This window comes from Oryx dammah, unplaced genomic scaffold (genome assembly GCF_014754425.2).
Source record: "Oryx dammah isolate SB20612 unplaced genomic scaffold, SCBI_Odam_1.1 HiC_scaffold_1, whole genome shotgun sequence".
Classification (NCBI taxonomy): domain Eukaryota; kingdom Metazoa; phylum Chordata; class Mammalia; order Artiodactyla; family Bovidae; genus Oryx; species Oryx dammah.
In genome coordinates, this window is record NW_024070185.1 from 1,517,274 (window position 1) to 1,531,642 (window position 14,369).

At 38.9% G+C, this 14,369-nt stretch overlaps 1 protein-coding gene across 7 annotated transcripts in view; it reads right to left on the minus strand.

The window, feature by feature from the left end:
* Positions 1–14,369, minus strand: part of NEK1 (NIMA related kinase 1) — a 128,293-nt gene that overhangs the window by 77,977 nt on the left and 35,947 nt on the right. For 5 of the 7 annotated variants that reach the window (XM_040227648.1, XM_040227679.1, XM_040227539.1 and 2 more), the window contains 5 exons: positions 6,465–6,524; positions 6,172–6,231; positions 6,030–6,077; positions 5,777–5,851; positions 202–365 (listed from right to left, as the gene is read on the minus strand). In XM_040227648.1, coding sequence (XP_040083582.1) covers positions 202–365; positions 5,777–5,851; positions 6,030–6,077; positions 6,172–6,231; positions 6,465–6,524 — 407 coding nt within the window. The remainder of the gene's footprint in view (positions 1–201; positions 366–5,776; positions 5,852–6,029; positions 6,078–6,171; positions 6,232–6,464; positions 6,525–14,369) is intronic. The other 2 variants (XM_040227670.1, XM_040227460.1) reach the window with 1 other exon arrangement.

Genomic DNA, 14,369 nt, shown 5'->3' on the forward strand with positions numbered 1-14,369 from the left:
ATACTGATTTGTTTAGACACCACCTTTAAACCTTTTCAAGCTTTCCGAGAGCATCAGCATCAGGGGGTTGCTGGTGATCTATAGCCCTTTGGGAAATCCTAGATGTGCTTCAGGTGGGATTCCTCTGCCAATAAATATACACCAAGACTTCCACTGCTCCCTCTAAAGCAAAGCACAGTGACTTTTGCAGAACAGCCATACCTTTCTGGAAGCCTCTGGCCATGCCTTTCTCCTTTCCATTTAGCTTCATTATCTTCTGCTCTTTGTCGCTGCATTTGATCAAAAATCGCGTGATAATGTTCATACTGTCCTCGAGAGGAAAAAGATGATGGAGCCATGGCCCCTCCACTGCCCAAAAAGGGAGCCTAGGAATCAAACAAAAAGCTCTCACATGCTTATCTCACAAGACCTCAAAGGTCTCTACTACCTTCAAAAGAAAAAAGTGAACCTCAACACTTGCCTCTTACAAAGCAATTATCTAATTTAACATACTAATAAACACAGAGCCTAGAGCAAAATGTTTTCCTATTATATTATAACCATTAACAATCAAAAGTAGTATACCTTGTCACTAACAATAAAGCATAATTCAATATAACAAAAACATAAAATATCACTAAATTTATGTAACAGTGGGGAAAAAAACTGGTCTTAACAAGTTTTGCAACAAGTTTCTGATATATTTTATGTGATCCCATCCTATTAAGTTTAAATATGTATAGTTTATATGTAAAACAGAGCCTGCTTTTATAATACTCAAAATTATACCTAACAAAACATATAGCAATTAACATACCCCAAATTCAATTCAACAAGCAATGAAGATACAAACACCACTGGAATACACTCTAAGTGTAATTAAAAGAAGCAAAACAATATATCCATCCTTAAGCAGTTTACAAACAAACTGGGAAACAAAGTATAAAGCTAGAAAAACATTTTATTTCCAAATGAATGGCAACAGACACTCACCACAGTAGTAAGTACTGAGCAAATTTATAAAACAGAAAAAAAAGAGAAATAAAAATACCCATAAAAAAGTCAATGGAGAAAAACACTCAACCCAGCCTTTAACACAAGGTAACACAGATTAAATATTAAATATGATCTATGGTATTAAAGTAAAAAAAAGCAACAGAATGTATACATTTAGATGTTGGCAGTAGGGAGATAAAGGATGTATGAAGACGAAGGTAACTATGAGGAAGGCAAACGGAGTATTACACTTGGTCAGAAAAGGTCACTACAGGTAACTGACCAACCAGGGTGTGTGAGTTCACATAATCAATAACAGAAAGCACAGATACACTTTCTAGCAGGAAAAGTGCACTAAGACCGTTTTTAAGCAGGTAAGTCAAATTACACAGGATAAACAAGAATAAGAGAGAGAACAAGACAGAGAAACTGAGTGGAAGGCTGCTGCACTGACACCAAGCCAAGCAGCCTGTGAGTAAAGAAAGGCAATCAGAGAAAAAGCCGGCAGTACAGCGAACTGGTTCTCTGAGGGGGTAACACAGGATGAGGGCGAAGGTGTAGGATACAGCCTCAGAGACACATGCGCTCAAGCACATGGAAAACTCACGGAAAACAGGTAGAAAGATGAGAGCTGAGTAAGCGCACAATGATACAGAGGCTCAGAGTGCAAGAACTACAGGGTGAAGAGGAAATTAGGACCCTCAAAGGCAAGGCCGACAGCACCGAAAGGAAGACAAACTGATGTGACTCCAGTGGAGGGGACTTGCTCAAACACATTTGCGAGCAGAAGCCAGAACCCTGACAGGAAAAGGGGAGGAGCTCTCAGGTGACAACATCCTAACGGGGAAGTCGGGCTAAGAAAAATACAAGCACCAAGCAAAAGACATCTCAGTATCCAATGAGGTAAAATTTGTGTTAACATCTGGACAAAAGAAGCTACATACAATATTATAAGCAGCCTAGATTTTTAAAAATTAGCCCAAGATAAATACAGATAACTGATTCAAGAAGCTTGAAATGCAAGAAATGAAGGTTGTTAGAAACAAGGAAGATACTTAATTAGCCAGGAAACTCCATCAAGGTGATCTTCATACACAGTTTCAAGCCTGCATCTCAAGGCAAGATTCCCAGAATCAGAATTTTGCTAAGTGGTGGTCACAGGGCCTTCCCTGGTGGAGCAGTGGTTAAGACCCTGTGCAGGGGGCACAGGTTTGATCCCTAACTGGGGAATGAAGATTCTGTATGCCCCATGGTGCAGTCAAAATATAATAAAAATTATTTTCTAAATGTGCCAGCAGATCTTGTGTCTGCTGAGGTGCTTTAAAAAAAATTATTATTAAAAATAAAAAGGTGGTCATAGCTCTTGTAAGACTGGTTGCTCCTTGAGTTTACTGTCTGGCACTAGTATCACCTTAACTTTGAGGTTCAAGGTTTCTGTTCAGCAAAAATAATGTATATACACATATCTCTGAGGATTATCTGCCTAGGTAAAGCATCTGCCTACACTGTGGGAGACCTGGGTTCAATCCCTGGGTCGAGAAGATCCCCTGGAGAAGGAAATGGCAACCTACTCCAGTACTCTTGCCTGGAAAATCCCATGGACAGAGGAGCCTGCTAGGCTACAGTTCATAGGGTCGCAAAGAGTCAGACATGACTGAGCAACTTCACTTCTGAAGATATCTATACTCAAAATAATGCTGAAAACACTGTATTGTAATACTGAAACAATGGAATCTTTTAAACATCACTTTACAGTCACCAATTATAAGCACGGACTGACGTTTTAATAAACACAGACACCCATGGAACCTCTACCGCAACTGAAAGCCTGTTCATCAAGCCAGAAAAGTTCCCTCATGTTTCTCACTTGGATCCAAGGCCCCTCGTTCCAGGAAACACTGATCTCTCTGTCACAGAGACTGGGTTTGCCATTTCCTACCATTTTATATAAATGGAATCACACAATATGCACTCTTGTGCCTGGCTTCTTTCACTCATTTTTGACTGATCCATGTCAATGCATGTATTAACAGACTATTCCTTCTCATTACTATCCAACATAGTGTCAAACAACACAATGTCTCTTACATGTCATGGTTATCTATGTATTTCATAATTTTTTTAAGAACAGAGATTCATAAAAGATAAAGCACAGATAAAGCATTGCAAATCAACTGCAATTTAAAAAGAGAAAAAAATACCTATCAGAAGAACCAAAGGAAAAAAATGGATAAACCAGGTAAGTCCCAGATTTTGCAGACATTAAGTAATCAACAGTTGGTTATTTATACTGTGCAAAATGTCTTAATATTTAGAAGTATATAATAACAGTATGAACTCTGAAATATTTCCCTTCATGTTTATTTTTATCTTTATTTTGGGGGTTCTGCTTAACTCAATTCAAATTTTACTGAGCTTCCAGGTACTTATCAATAGTACAGAAATCAAACAGCCTAAGAAGTTAACTATTACAAACCTCATGGGGAATAAGTACAGAAACTAGCACTGAATTTGCTTTATGTCATGGAAAATTAGTTTTACCAATCCTCACAGAAATCAGTATAGAAGTTTACGAAGCAAAGCAGAAACTTAATAAGCACGTAATATCTAACACTACCTATTATCAAACATTGATAAAACTGGACTTTAGGATTAAATACGGCTTTAAACATCATAGGAAAAAAGATGCTTTCTTGCATAAAAAACACATAAGCAAAGGGAGAGGAAAAATATGACCAAATTCTAAACACTAATCATGAACTTGATATAAAATACTTGACCAGATCTCAGGGCCTGTATCCTGGTAAGTTTTTATTCTCAGATCACAGAAGATATGGGTTAGTTATTTCAGAATGGGCCAAATTCTGATACTTCCTTATCATTCAGAGGGCAGTTAAGTTCAATGTCACAGTACAGTGGATAGTACGGTAAAAAATGTGTAAAGTGTTAGTCGCTCAGTCATGTCCAACTTTTTGCCACCCATGGACTGTAGCCCGCCAGGCTCCTCTGTCCATAGAATTCTCCAGGCACAAAAATACTGGAGTGGGTTGCCATTCCCTTCTCCAAGGGATCTTCCTGACCCAGGGATAGAACCTGAATCTCCTGCATTGCAGGCAGATTCTCAGATGAGAATTGTAGCCCCGGCTGACACCTTGGTTTCTTCCTGGTAAGACCCTGAGCAGGGGATCCACTATCCATGCCCATACTCCTGAGACAACTTAAGGCACATGGCTGTGCCTTAAACCATGGAGTTTGTGGTCATTTATCGCACAGCAGTAAAAAATGAATGTGTATGATTATTATATAGTATCATCCGAGCCACCAGGGAAGCCCATGTCTACATAAAACAGAGAAACTTTTATTCAAATCATAAATTTTAGGGGAAAAGAAACAAGTAAGAATGGTAATCAATTCTACTTAATAAGTATCTAATTGGTGCCTAAACGTCAAGTTTATTGAGATGGGTCCCAGGAAGTTACAGTTTAAAGACCTTAATAGTTGATTGGATTATGTGAATTAAAAATTACAATACAGAGGAATAATAGTATATATTCATTTGTTACTGCTGTGCCATAAATGACCACAAACTCCAGGGCTTAAGGCACAGCCATGTGCCTTAAGTTGTCTCAGGAGTGTGGGCATGGACAGCAGGTCCCCTGCTCAGGGTCTTACCAGGCAGAAACCAAGGTGACAGCCAGGGCTGCAATTCTCATCTGAGGCTCAGGAACCTCTTCTGAGCTCACTGGTTCCTGGCAGAATTTACTTCCTTGTGCTGTCATGGCTAAGTTTACCACAGTTTAGAGTTCTTGCTGGCTGTCGGTCAGAGAGCCAGCAGACGATCTCCCAGAGAATCCTTATACTTTCTTGCCATGTGAACAAGGGCTTTTTTCCAGGCCAGCAGTTGTCCCCCTGACCTTCTAACCTTCCAGCCTGCCATGAGGGAGTCTTACAATAAAGCAGTGATGGGACCACAGCAGTGAATATAGCATCAGCAATGCCATAGGACACAGCCTGACCAAGGCGGCTGCTGCACTCCAAATTCAGTCTCCCCCACACTCCAGCGGAGGGGAGAGCATTAGGTGTAATACCTGGAGTCAAGAATTTGTGGACCACCTTAGAATTCAGCCTACCACAGATTTGGAAAGGATGCTGTGAGTGCAACAGAGGAAAGGCAAGATTCAGACTGGCAGAATAAAGAAGGGAAAAGGAAGTTAACAGGTAAGCCCTTGAGAGTCAAGCTCTGGGCACTGCTCTTGAAATTTTTGTTTTTTTTTAAATGAAGAAATTAAGGCTCAGAAAAGTGAAGTAACTTGCCCAAGTTATATAGTCTGCATCTGCCCAAAGAAAATGTCTGAACTAACCTATCTAGGTCCATGGCTAGCTGGGTCATTGATCATCTAAGTAAATGCTTGGATTGCGGAGGGGGAGTGCGGAGTGGGAGTGGGGAGGGTGGGCGGGCAGGGGCCATCAAGAGAAAAGAACACAAGTGTGGGGACGAAGCTGCAGCAGCCGTGTGCAGTGGGGAGACTGCAGTCCGGTCCTCAACTCTGTGTGACTAGAGCACACAGCCAGGTGTGTGATTTTAAAAAGATGGCGTAGGAATGGGGAATCACAGCCTTCTCAGCAAACTTTTTAAGCAATTTTAACTGTCACATACGAATTATCACTACAGGAAAACTAAGAAGTCCTAACAATGCTGAAGAACTCTAGTAGAAACAAGCCAGGTGTATACATCTCACAGAGCAGGGTGAAAGCGGAGTTAAAGAGCAGCAGTGTGCATGCACTGTTACCCAAGACCTACCTTCATTTCACCGCTTCCACCAGCACTCAGCACATTTCTCCAGCCTTGTTCCCTGGCCCTATTTATTCTCTCCAACTTTGAGGGGAAAGAAACAAATAAAACACCATTTCAAGTATTTAATATAAAGTACATGAAATATACTGAGTAATAAAAAGGAAACCACTGTATTCCTTTAAAAAAGCGGGGGGCGGGGGGGGGGCATGTGTGTGGGGAGGTGGTGGAGTGTGCTGGGGAAAATGGACTATCCTCTCACCCTTTCCTTTTCCTGTCTTTTCACCTGCTCAGCCTTCAGCAGACTAACCTGCAATAATTTTAAAGACAAAGTTCTTAGAACTCTTAAAACAATTATCATCTCCAACTTGGTTAGAGAAGAAAAATAACAGTGAAATAACTACCTGATCCTTAGGTTTCTTTTCTTTTTCACTCAATTCCAATCTTCTTTTTCTTGGTGCTTCCTTAAATTAAAAAAAAAATTATCAATAATAGATACTACTTTTTCTAGCTTAATCAGTAAAGTTAGCATACCGATGGTAGATGTATATCCTGGAAGGTTTAAAAACAGAAATAAGTTAGAGGTATTTGTTTGAAAGAAATAAGGAGGAAAGGTTTGGAGGTTTCATAAAATTTGTTTCTTTCTTCATAATTAGTTTTACAAAGCTGTAGAATTAGCACACAGATGTCTTTATACCTCAAACAGTTTCCTCCTTTCTTCTCCAGGATTCACTTTCTTCACTGGGGTTTGATGGGCCTGTACAGAAAGTAAAACTACAAATTAGATAAGGATTTTGAGGTATCCATTTGAAAAATTCAAATGTATGGAAATTTAAAATAAGAAAAACATAAAGCCAATACTGCCGTAACTCTTTCAAAATACATTATCCCTCAAAAAAAAGACAGGAACCACTTAAGTGTCTGATACACTATGTTCAAAAAAGAGAAACACGGGATCCAAAGAAACCATGGAAAAAGGTTCTTCCCCAATCATCCAGTAAAAAGTGTACTCAGGTAGAGATGCTAACTGTAAGTTCTCTAACGTTATGAAAACAGATTGTCATCTAGAGAGCCCAACTCTGAAGAAATTTTTCTTAAAAAAAAAAAAAGAAATAAATAAGAGTTAACACTTAACTCCTCTCCCCACCTCCAGATGTAACCATTGTTAACATTTTCATAAATATCCTTTCCGAGACTGTTTCATGAACATGAATACACACATAACTATATACATGTGTATATACATACACACATAGTCTAAGCTTTTTATACTTTTTACATAAATATAATATACAATGTATTACGATGGAAAAATGTTTTTCACTATTAACAATGTTCCCTGACATTTCCACATTGTGGTAAACGATTTAACAATGGCGATATTCCAAACCATGGATATAATTAATTTGTTCAACTACTCTTGAAGGAAGGACATTGGGTTGGTTCTAATTTTTCCCCATACTGTTAGAAACATTCTTGTAGGTACATTTTGTATCATATGCAAGTCTTTCAGAAGAGCAATTTGTAAATGGAATCATAAAGTAATAATGAAATTTAAGTGATGAGAAAAACTGCCACCTCAAGAAGCTGCATCAACTTATACTCCCATCAAGGAATTCATTTTCTCATAACCTCACAAATAATGAGCATTATCAATGTTTAAAATTTTTAATATCTGGAAAGACTAAGAATACTTTCCAGTATATTAGATAATTACATTTCTTCTTTAATACACTAATTGTTCATCTTATTTTATAGTTGTTCTAATTTTATGGGTTATTTGTATATCATGAAAAATATAGAGTATTTCAGATTTGCGAATTACTTTTACATTTTGTCTTTGAAGAGCTGTTTATTGTATCTTAAACTGTACAGAAGTCTGTAATTTATATAGTTAAATCTGCCAGTCTTTTCCTTTATGATATCAGCATAAACTATTTTACTAAAGAAGACATTTCAGACCTCATTTGCTTCTGCCACTTGGATAGTTTCATTTTTATATTCAGATGTTATATATAATCTAACTTAAATTTAGATTTTAAAATATTAAAGTTAGATTTTTATTTTTAGATTTACCTGGAATAAATTTTTGTTCATGGAATGAACTGGGAATCTAATTTTTTTCTCTAGAAAATCCAGTTATCTCATAGCCATTTCTTGGCTGATATTTCTTTTTCCACAATGGTTTGAAATGCCTCATTCATCACATAATAAATTCAAATACACATTAATTACATAATAAATTCCAATTTCTGGAATTCTCTATTCTATGTCATCTATCCATCTTCTTCTTTAACTATGATATAAAGCCACCTATAAAAAAGTAGATAAAGGAGATACACAGAGGTTAGCAAAAATAAAGGAAAAACTCAGTAACTACTACCCAAGTCAAGAAAGAGAATAATGTCAACACACAGAAACCCTCCACATGTCCTTCCACAAGAGAGACAGCTACCATCCCCACTTTACTAATCACTACCTGACTTGACTCTGTTGCTCTGTCACCTGGATACATGTTCCTAAACAATATGTTTTTTTAAGTTCTGAGTTCTATATAAATGGAATCATACAATATATATTCCTCTGTATCTCACTTCTGTTGCTCAACAGTTTTCAGAATAACCCTTCTTATTATGTTTATTTATCTGCATTTGCTTTCTTCACTGATAAATAACATTCCACTGATGTGGAGTCCTTTCTTGCAGTTATCCTGCAGTTTTCACAGCAGGGCTATTCTATAGTTACTGAGGGAGTGTCTATTTCCTTTCTAATTACTATTCTATAGTAACTGAGGGAGTGTCTATTTCCTTTTCTAATTACTATTCTATAGTAACTGAGGGAGTATCTATTTCCTTTTCTAATCATTCACTGTCACATGCTCAGCTTCTATCAGGCTGCGTCACTGAATTCATTAAGTGTTCTGCTGCTTCATGAGGATTTCCTAGGTAGGGAATTGTATCTGTAAGTGTCTATATTTTCTCATCTCTCCCAATATTTATGTTTCTTATTTCTTTCTCTTTTTAATTTCACGGGCTAGGCTTCTGGAGTAACATCAAATAATAGCATAATTACAAACATCCTTGTCTTGTTCCTAATTTTAATGTAAATGCTTCCAACTTTTCATCATTATGTATAATGTCTGATACAGGTTTCTGGTATATATAACTGGGTCAAGAATTTTCACCTCTATTTCTTGAATCAAAGAAATTTGAATTTTTTAAAAAAACCACTTTATTGAGGTATGATGGATATACAAAGAGTTATACACGGTTAATGTAAACAACCAAATAAGTTTTTTTAAAGAGTTAAATTCTACTGAACTTTCAGTATCTACTGAGATAATTTATATATGATTTTTTCTTCTAATCTACTAACAGTGAAATTAACCAGTTTCCTACTGTTGAACCATCTTTCCACTCCTGAAATGTATCCTATTTAGTAAGTTTTGAATTATTCTTTTGATAAATTGCTTGATTTAACTTTTTTAAAAAAACATTTTTAAGGATTTCTGCATGTGTGCTCATAAGTATAAATGACCCACGGATTTCTTTCTTTTATATCCTGTGCTAGCTACTCAATTTTGTGATCAATGTTGAGCCTACTACAGGGACAATTTTTCTAACAATTCAAAGTATAGTTCTAAATATACTAAAACAGATTAAAAGTATTTATAGAAAACTCTTAAGTTATGTATCATGCATCAGTTTAAAATTTTTCCAGCTACCTTAGAAAAAAATATATAAAAAGAAACACTGTATAAAAATATTCACCTGTTAGGTTTCAATACAAAGGAAAGGAAATGTTACTTTAAAAAATTATTTCAGTGATCATTTACATTATTAAAAAAAACTCAGCATCTGATTAAATCAGTAAAGTATCTCCACTAACAATTCCATTTCAGTAGTGTTGTATTTTGACAAAAGTCAATGTTATAAGAAATTACTTTCATTTGCCACTTACTGCTTCAATTTCTTAAATTTTGTAAAATGAGTATAACAGATAAGCACTAAAACTCTCAAAGTGAATTCAGAATAATACAAAAAAAATATGATCCACAATCAATATGAAATTAATAAAATTAATCCCAACATATCACTGTTAAGATATATTATATAGCTCCCAACATACAAAAAAGAATTAGAAATGGATCAAAAGTTTTCTTTTACTAAAACAAAAAAAGATATTTAAAATTTCTGCCCACTTCAGAAAGCAGTATGAGAGGGGTGGATGAACTGAGAGACTGGGGTTGACATGTACACATCACTGCTGCTGCTAAGTCACTTCAGTTGTGTCCGACTCTGTGTAACCCCATAGACAGAAGCCCACCGGGCTCCTCCGTCCCTGGGATTCTCCAGGCAAGAATTCTGGAGTGGGTTGGCATTTCCTTTTCCAAGGCATGTATGTATACTAAGTCGTTCAGTCATGTCCGACTCTGTGCGACCCCACGGACAGCAGCCCTCCAGGCTCCTCTGTCCACAGGTTTCTCCAGGCAAGAAAACTGGAGTGGGTGCCATGTCCTTCTCCAGCACGTCCACACTACTATGTATAAAGCAGACAACAGTAAGAAGATACGGTCTAGCACAGGAAACTCTCAATGCTCTGCGGTGAGCTAAATGGGAAGGAAATCCAACAAAGAGGGGACTAGTGCATACGAAAAGCTGCTTCATTTTGCTGTACAGCAGAAACTAACACAGCACTGTAAAGCAACTACACTCCAATTAAAATTTATTAAAAAAGAAGAAAGCAACATGATACAGAATTTCAACATAACTTCCTCCTTAGGAAATACAATTAATTTAATGAATACATTATTTGAGCACAATAAAATGATGATATTTAAACTATGTGATACCATTAAATGGGTTGATAAACTGGTAAGAGGAGAATAATGATTTTCTTTTACTGTGTTTTGTCATCTTAATTAAATGACCATCATAAAATATCCATTTTTTAGATATTTTAACTCAAAGTTACATTAGCAATGCGATCTCACACAATGACTATTAATAAATAGTAGCTTTGCTCCCTGACAAAATGACAGAAGCAGTAGGTTCTCAGAACTATCCCACCGCTTCACTGTATTATTAAATCCCAGCTCCTAACCAAACTCAGGCTAGTTATTTCAATTTTCACTTAAGCCAACCATGTATCTCACCACCTAACCCTATTAACACTAGAGTTAATGAGATGACAATACTACTGAAATACTTAAAGAACAGTAGCTTTCAAACTTTTTCTAAAAGCAACCCACAGTAAGAAAGATATTTCACATTCAGACCCAATAAAGATACACACACAGACATTCCATAAAATACTTTCACTATGTTTAACTGAGTCTGTTACTTTCCATTCTATTACTTAAAAAAAAAAAGTCCCCTTTCCTCACTCACTAAAATGATTCTGCCACCTTTAATGGACAGCAACTCCCACTTTTTAAATAGTAGACTGTTTCTGGCTGCACTATTTATTACTGAACTACAAGAAAAAAACAGCTGTAGATAATGTTCTTCATGGTATTACAAAGTTAACATTTCAAAGTATGTTTTATGTACAACTTAAACTACTGGGGGACGCTACCTAGGAGCTTTGTAAAAACACGTATTGCTTCCATACAAGAGAATTACTTGGCAATAAACAGACCACACATTGCATGACTTCATTCACAGGACACATTCAGAACAAGCAAATCCACACAGACAGAAGTAGACTAGCCCAGCAGTCGCCCAGGGCTATGGGGTTTAGTGGAGAACGGGGAGTGAATGCTAATTGAAAAGGATTTGAGGGGCAGCAATGAAGTGCTCTAAAACTGATTATGGGGATGGTTGCACAATTCTTTCAAATCCATTAGAAATAATTTACTTTCACACTTAAATGGATGAATTATAGTATGTGAGTGATAACTTGATTAAGCTATTTTCAAAAACCACGTATCCTCAAGAGTTGCTGAATCATAATTTCTGGACACAGAGCCCTGCATTTTGAGAATTTTCGCAGGTTAAACGTTGCCTAGCAAATCTAGCACTCAACATTTGTGAAAACACGACACTCAAAATCTTAAAAATATTAACCTGAGTGATAACAGAATCTCATTATACATGACTAGCTTTAATCTAGATTATACAACCATTTGCAACAAGAGAAAGTTTAACTAAGACACCTATGTACTCTAAGGTAAGTCACATGGAGGGAAAAATTATCTCTCGGTGCACCAGACTGTCCCAGATATAAGATGCTCAAATATTTGTGAAATAAATATGCCAAAGGTGTTCCTCTGAGATCACATAGGTATTTTCAGAACACAATCTACAAAGAAGAGAAAAATATGTAAAACATCCATACTAAAAGAAATGTGTTGTTTTGCTAAAATGAGAGCCAAAATACTGAAGCACATTCATGGAGCTCCCTCTGGTGGCTTAATAACCACTCCTTTTCTTTCAGAAAACAGCTGTAATTATAGGAACTGGAACAAAGAAAGTTTTCAGGACATGCAGGGGCACTGGCAGTCTCAAACAGGAAAGGGCAACGATCGCCCTCTGCTGTCAGAGCTGCCCTGAGCCTGCTGAGTGCGGACACACTGAGGAGGGCAAGGTAGCCTGGCCCAGGGTGAGACTGAGTGGTGAGTTAGCAGTCACACTGGGAACAGACTCTGCAGGCAGGCGGAGAGGACATGATGGTGACAGTGACCAGGAGTCAGCAGTGACTCTAACAGTGTGTAGTGAGACAAGGACCCATAGCCTGGGGAGGCCGTGCAGCCCGGAATGCACAGTTACACACACTGATGCTGAGAAACCCAGCAGACACCCACTCAGAGATGCAAGGACAGGACAGGTCTGGAGCTCGGGAAAGGAGTCCAGGCTCGAGATGCAGGTCAGGGTGTGGGTTTACAGGTGTTGTCAGAAAGCGAGGCCGTCCGGGGGTGTCCCGGCCAACCTCCTGAACCACTTGAGCATCCGAGTCAGGGACGTGTGGAGGAACTCACACAGGAGGCAAGAAGAACAGGTAGGCAGTGAGGGAGACAATCAGCAGAGTGGGATACTCTGGGCTCAAGTGAACAAAAAGTTTAAAAAAGGGTAACCAAGTGAACCAAAACTGAGGCAGAGGAAGAAGATACCTGATCACTGGATGGAACCACTGGGGCTCCCAGAAGTCCTTGCCAGGAGCAGTGATCCAACAACTGTGACAGAGCAAGCTCTGGGCAGAAAGGGTTCAAGAGAGAAGGGGAAACAAGGAAGCAGAGACATTCAGACAAGGCTTCGGGAAGTTCTGCCATTAAAGGAGCAGAGATCCAGGAAAGTGGCTGGAGGGAGACATGGGAGGGAAGGAAGGGTTTTCTTAAGAAGACTGAAGATCTGATATGGACGGTCACCCACCAGGCTCCTTTGTCCATGGGATTCTCCAGGCAAGAACACTGGAGTGGGTTACCATTCCCTTCTCCAGGGGATCTTCCCGACCCAGGGATCAAACTTGGGTCTCCTGCATTGCAGGCAGATTCTTTACTATCTGAGCCACTGAGGAAGCCCATTTGTTTGCTAACAGGAATGATTAAAGACAGAGGGAAAATATGATACAGAAGAGAGAGTGAAGTCCTTTAAAAGGCAAAAATAATAAGAGATGGCATACAAACGGCAAGGTCGACTCTAGATCAAAACAGACAGATCCTCCTGGAGACTGGCAACAGGTAGGACTGACAGGCAGGAGTGCTGCTGAGTGTGGGCAATTTTCCTCTGCTTGGCTCTTTTTTCTCAGTGAAATAGGAAGCAACGTTCATCACCCTGAGGGGATGAACAAGGAAAGGTAGGAGATAACCGTCTAGAAAGTAGGAGAGGAACTGGCCCGCGGAAACATGATGGCAGGGTGGGGGTGGGGGAGGGGGCGGGCGACTGCGCGCCTGACAGTGCAGGTTTAAACTTGACCTGAGAGCAGTCAGAGCTGCAGGCGTCCTCCAACCACACCCACGCGCAGGGCAGTCAAAAGCTTCCGAAACGATTACAACGAGAGAACATGAAATTAAAGCTGGTAAAGGAAAATAAAAACAAAGACGGGATGGACAATGATAAAACCAGGTAAGATCCATGGATCCAAACAGAACAAAGGTTCTCAGAGACTAAGCTGGAAACACAGGAAGCAGGTCAGAGTGGGGTCCCTATAACTGAGACTAGGAAGTAGGTGTTCTTCCTGATGACAAATGTGATGGCATGCCACAGGGGAGAGATTCAAAGTGAGGCAGGAGACAAGATCATCAAAGAGAACAATCAGAAAACAAAAAGGCAGTGCACCACCGAAAGGACCATCATCTCAAGACACTGAAGTCACCAAGAACCGTGACATCACCATGAAGAGGGAGGAGCAGCACGTGACACAAAGCCTGGTGGCGGGGCTTAGGAAGCCAGGGCAAGTCCAGCAATGACATCAAGGAACACAATGCGATCGTCCTCCTCTAGACCCAGGACTGAGGGCCTAGAGAGAAAAAGGTCCCCGAGAGAGCTGCACAACAGTGTGTGTGACAAGCCAGGTTTTAGGGTAAAAAAGGTGCAGAGATCTTGACAAGCTGAGAATGCAGGGGATCTTGCTGACCATGGACCGGCTGAGGGCTCTGAGGAAC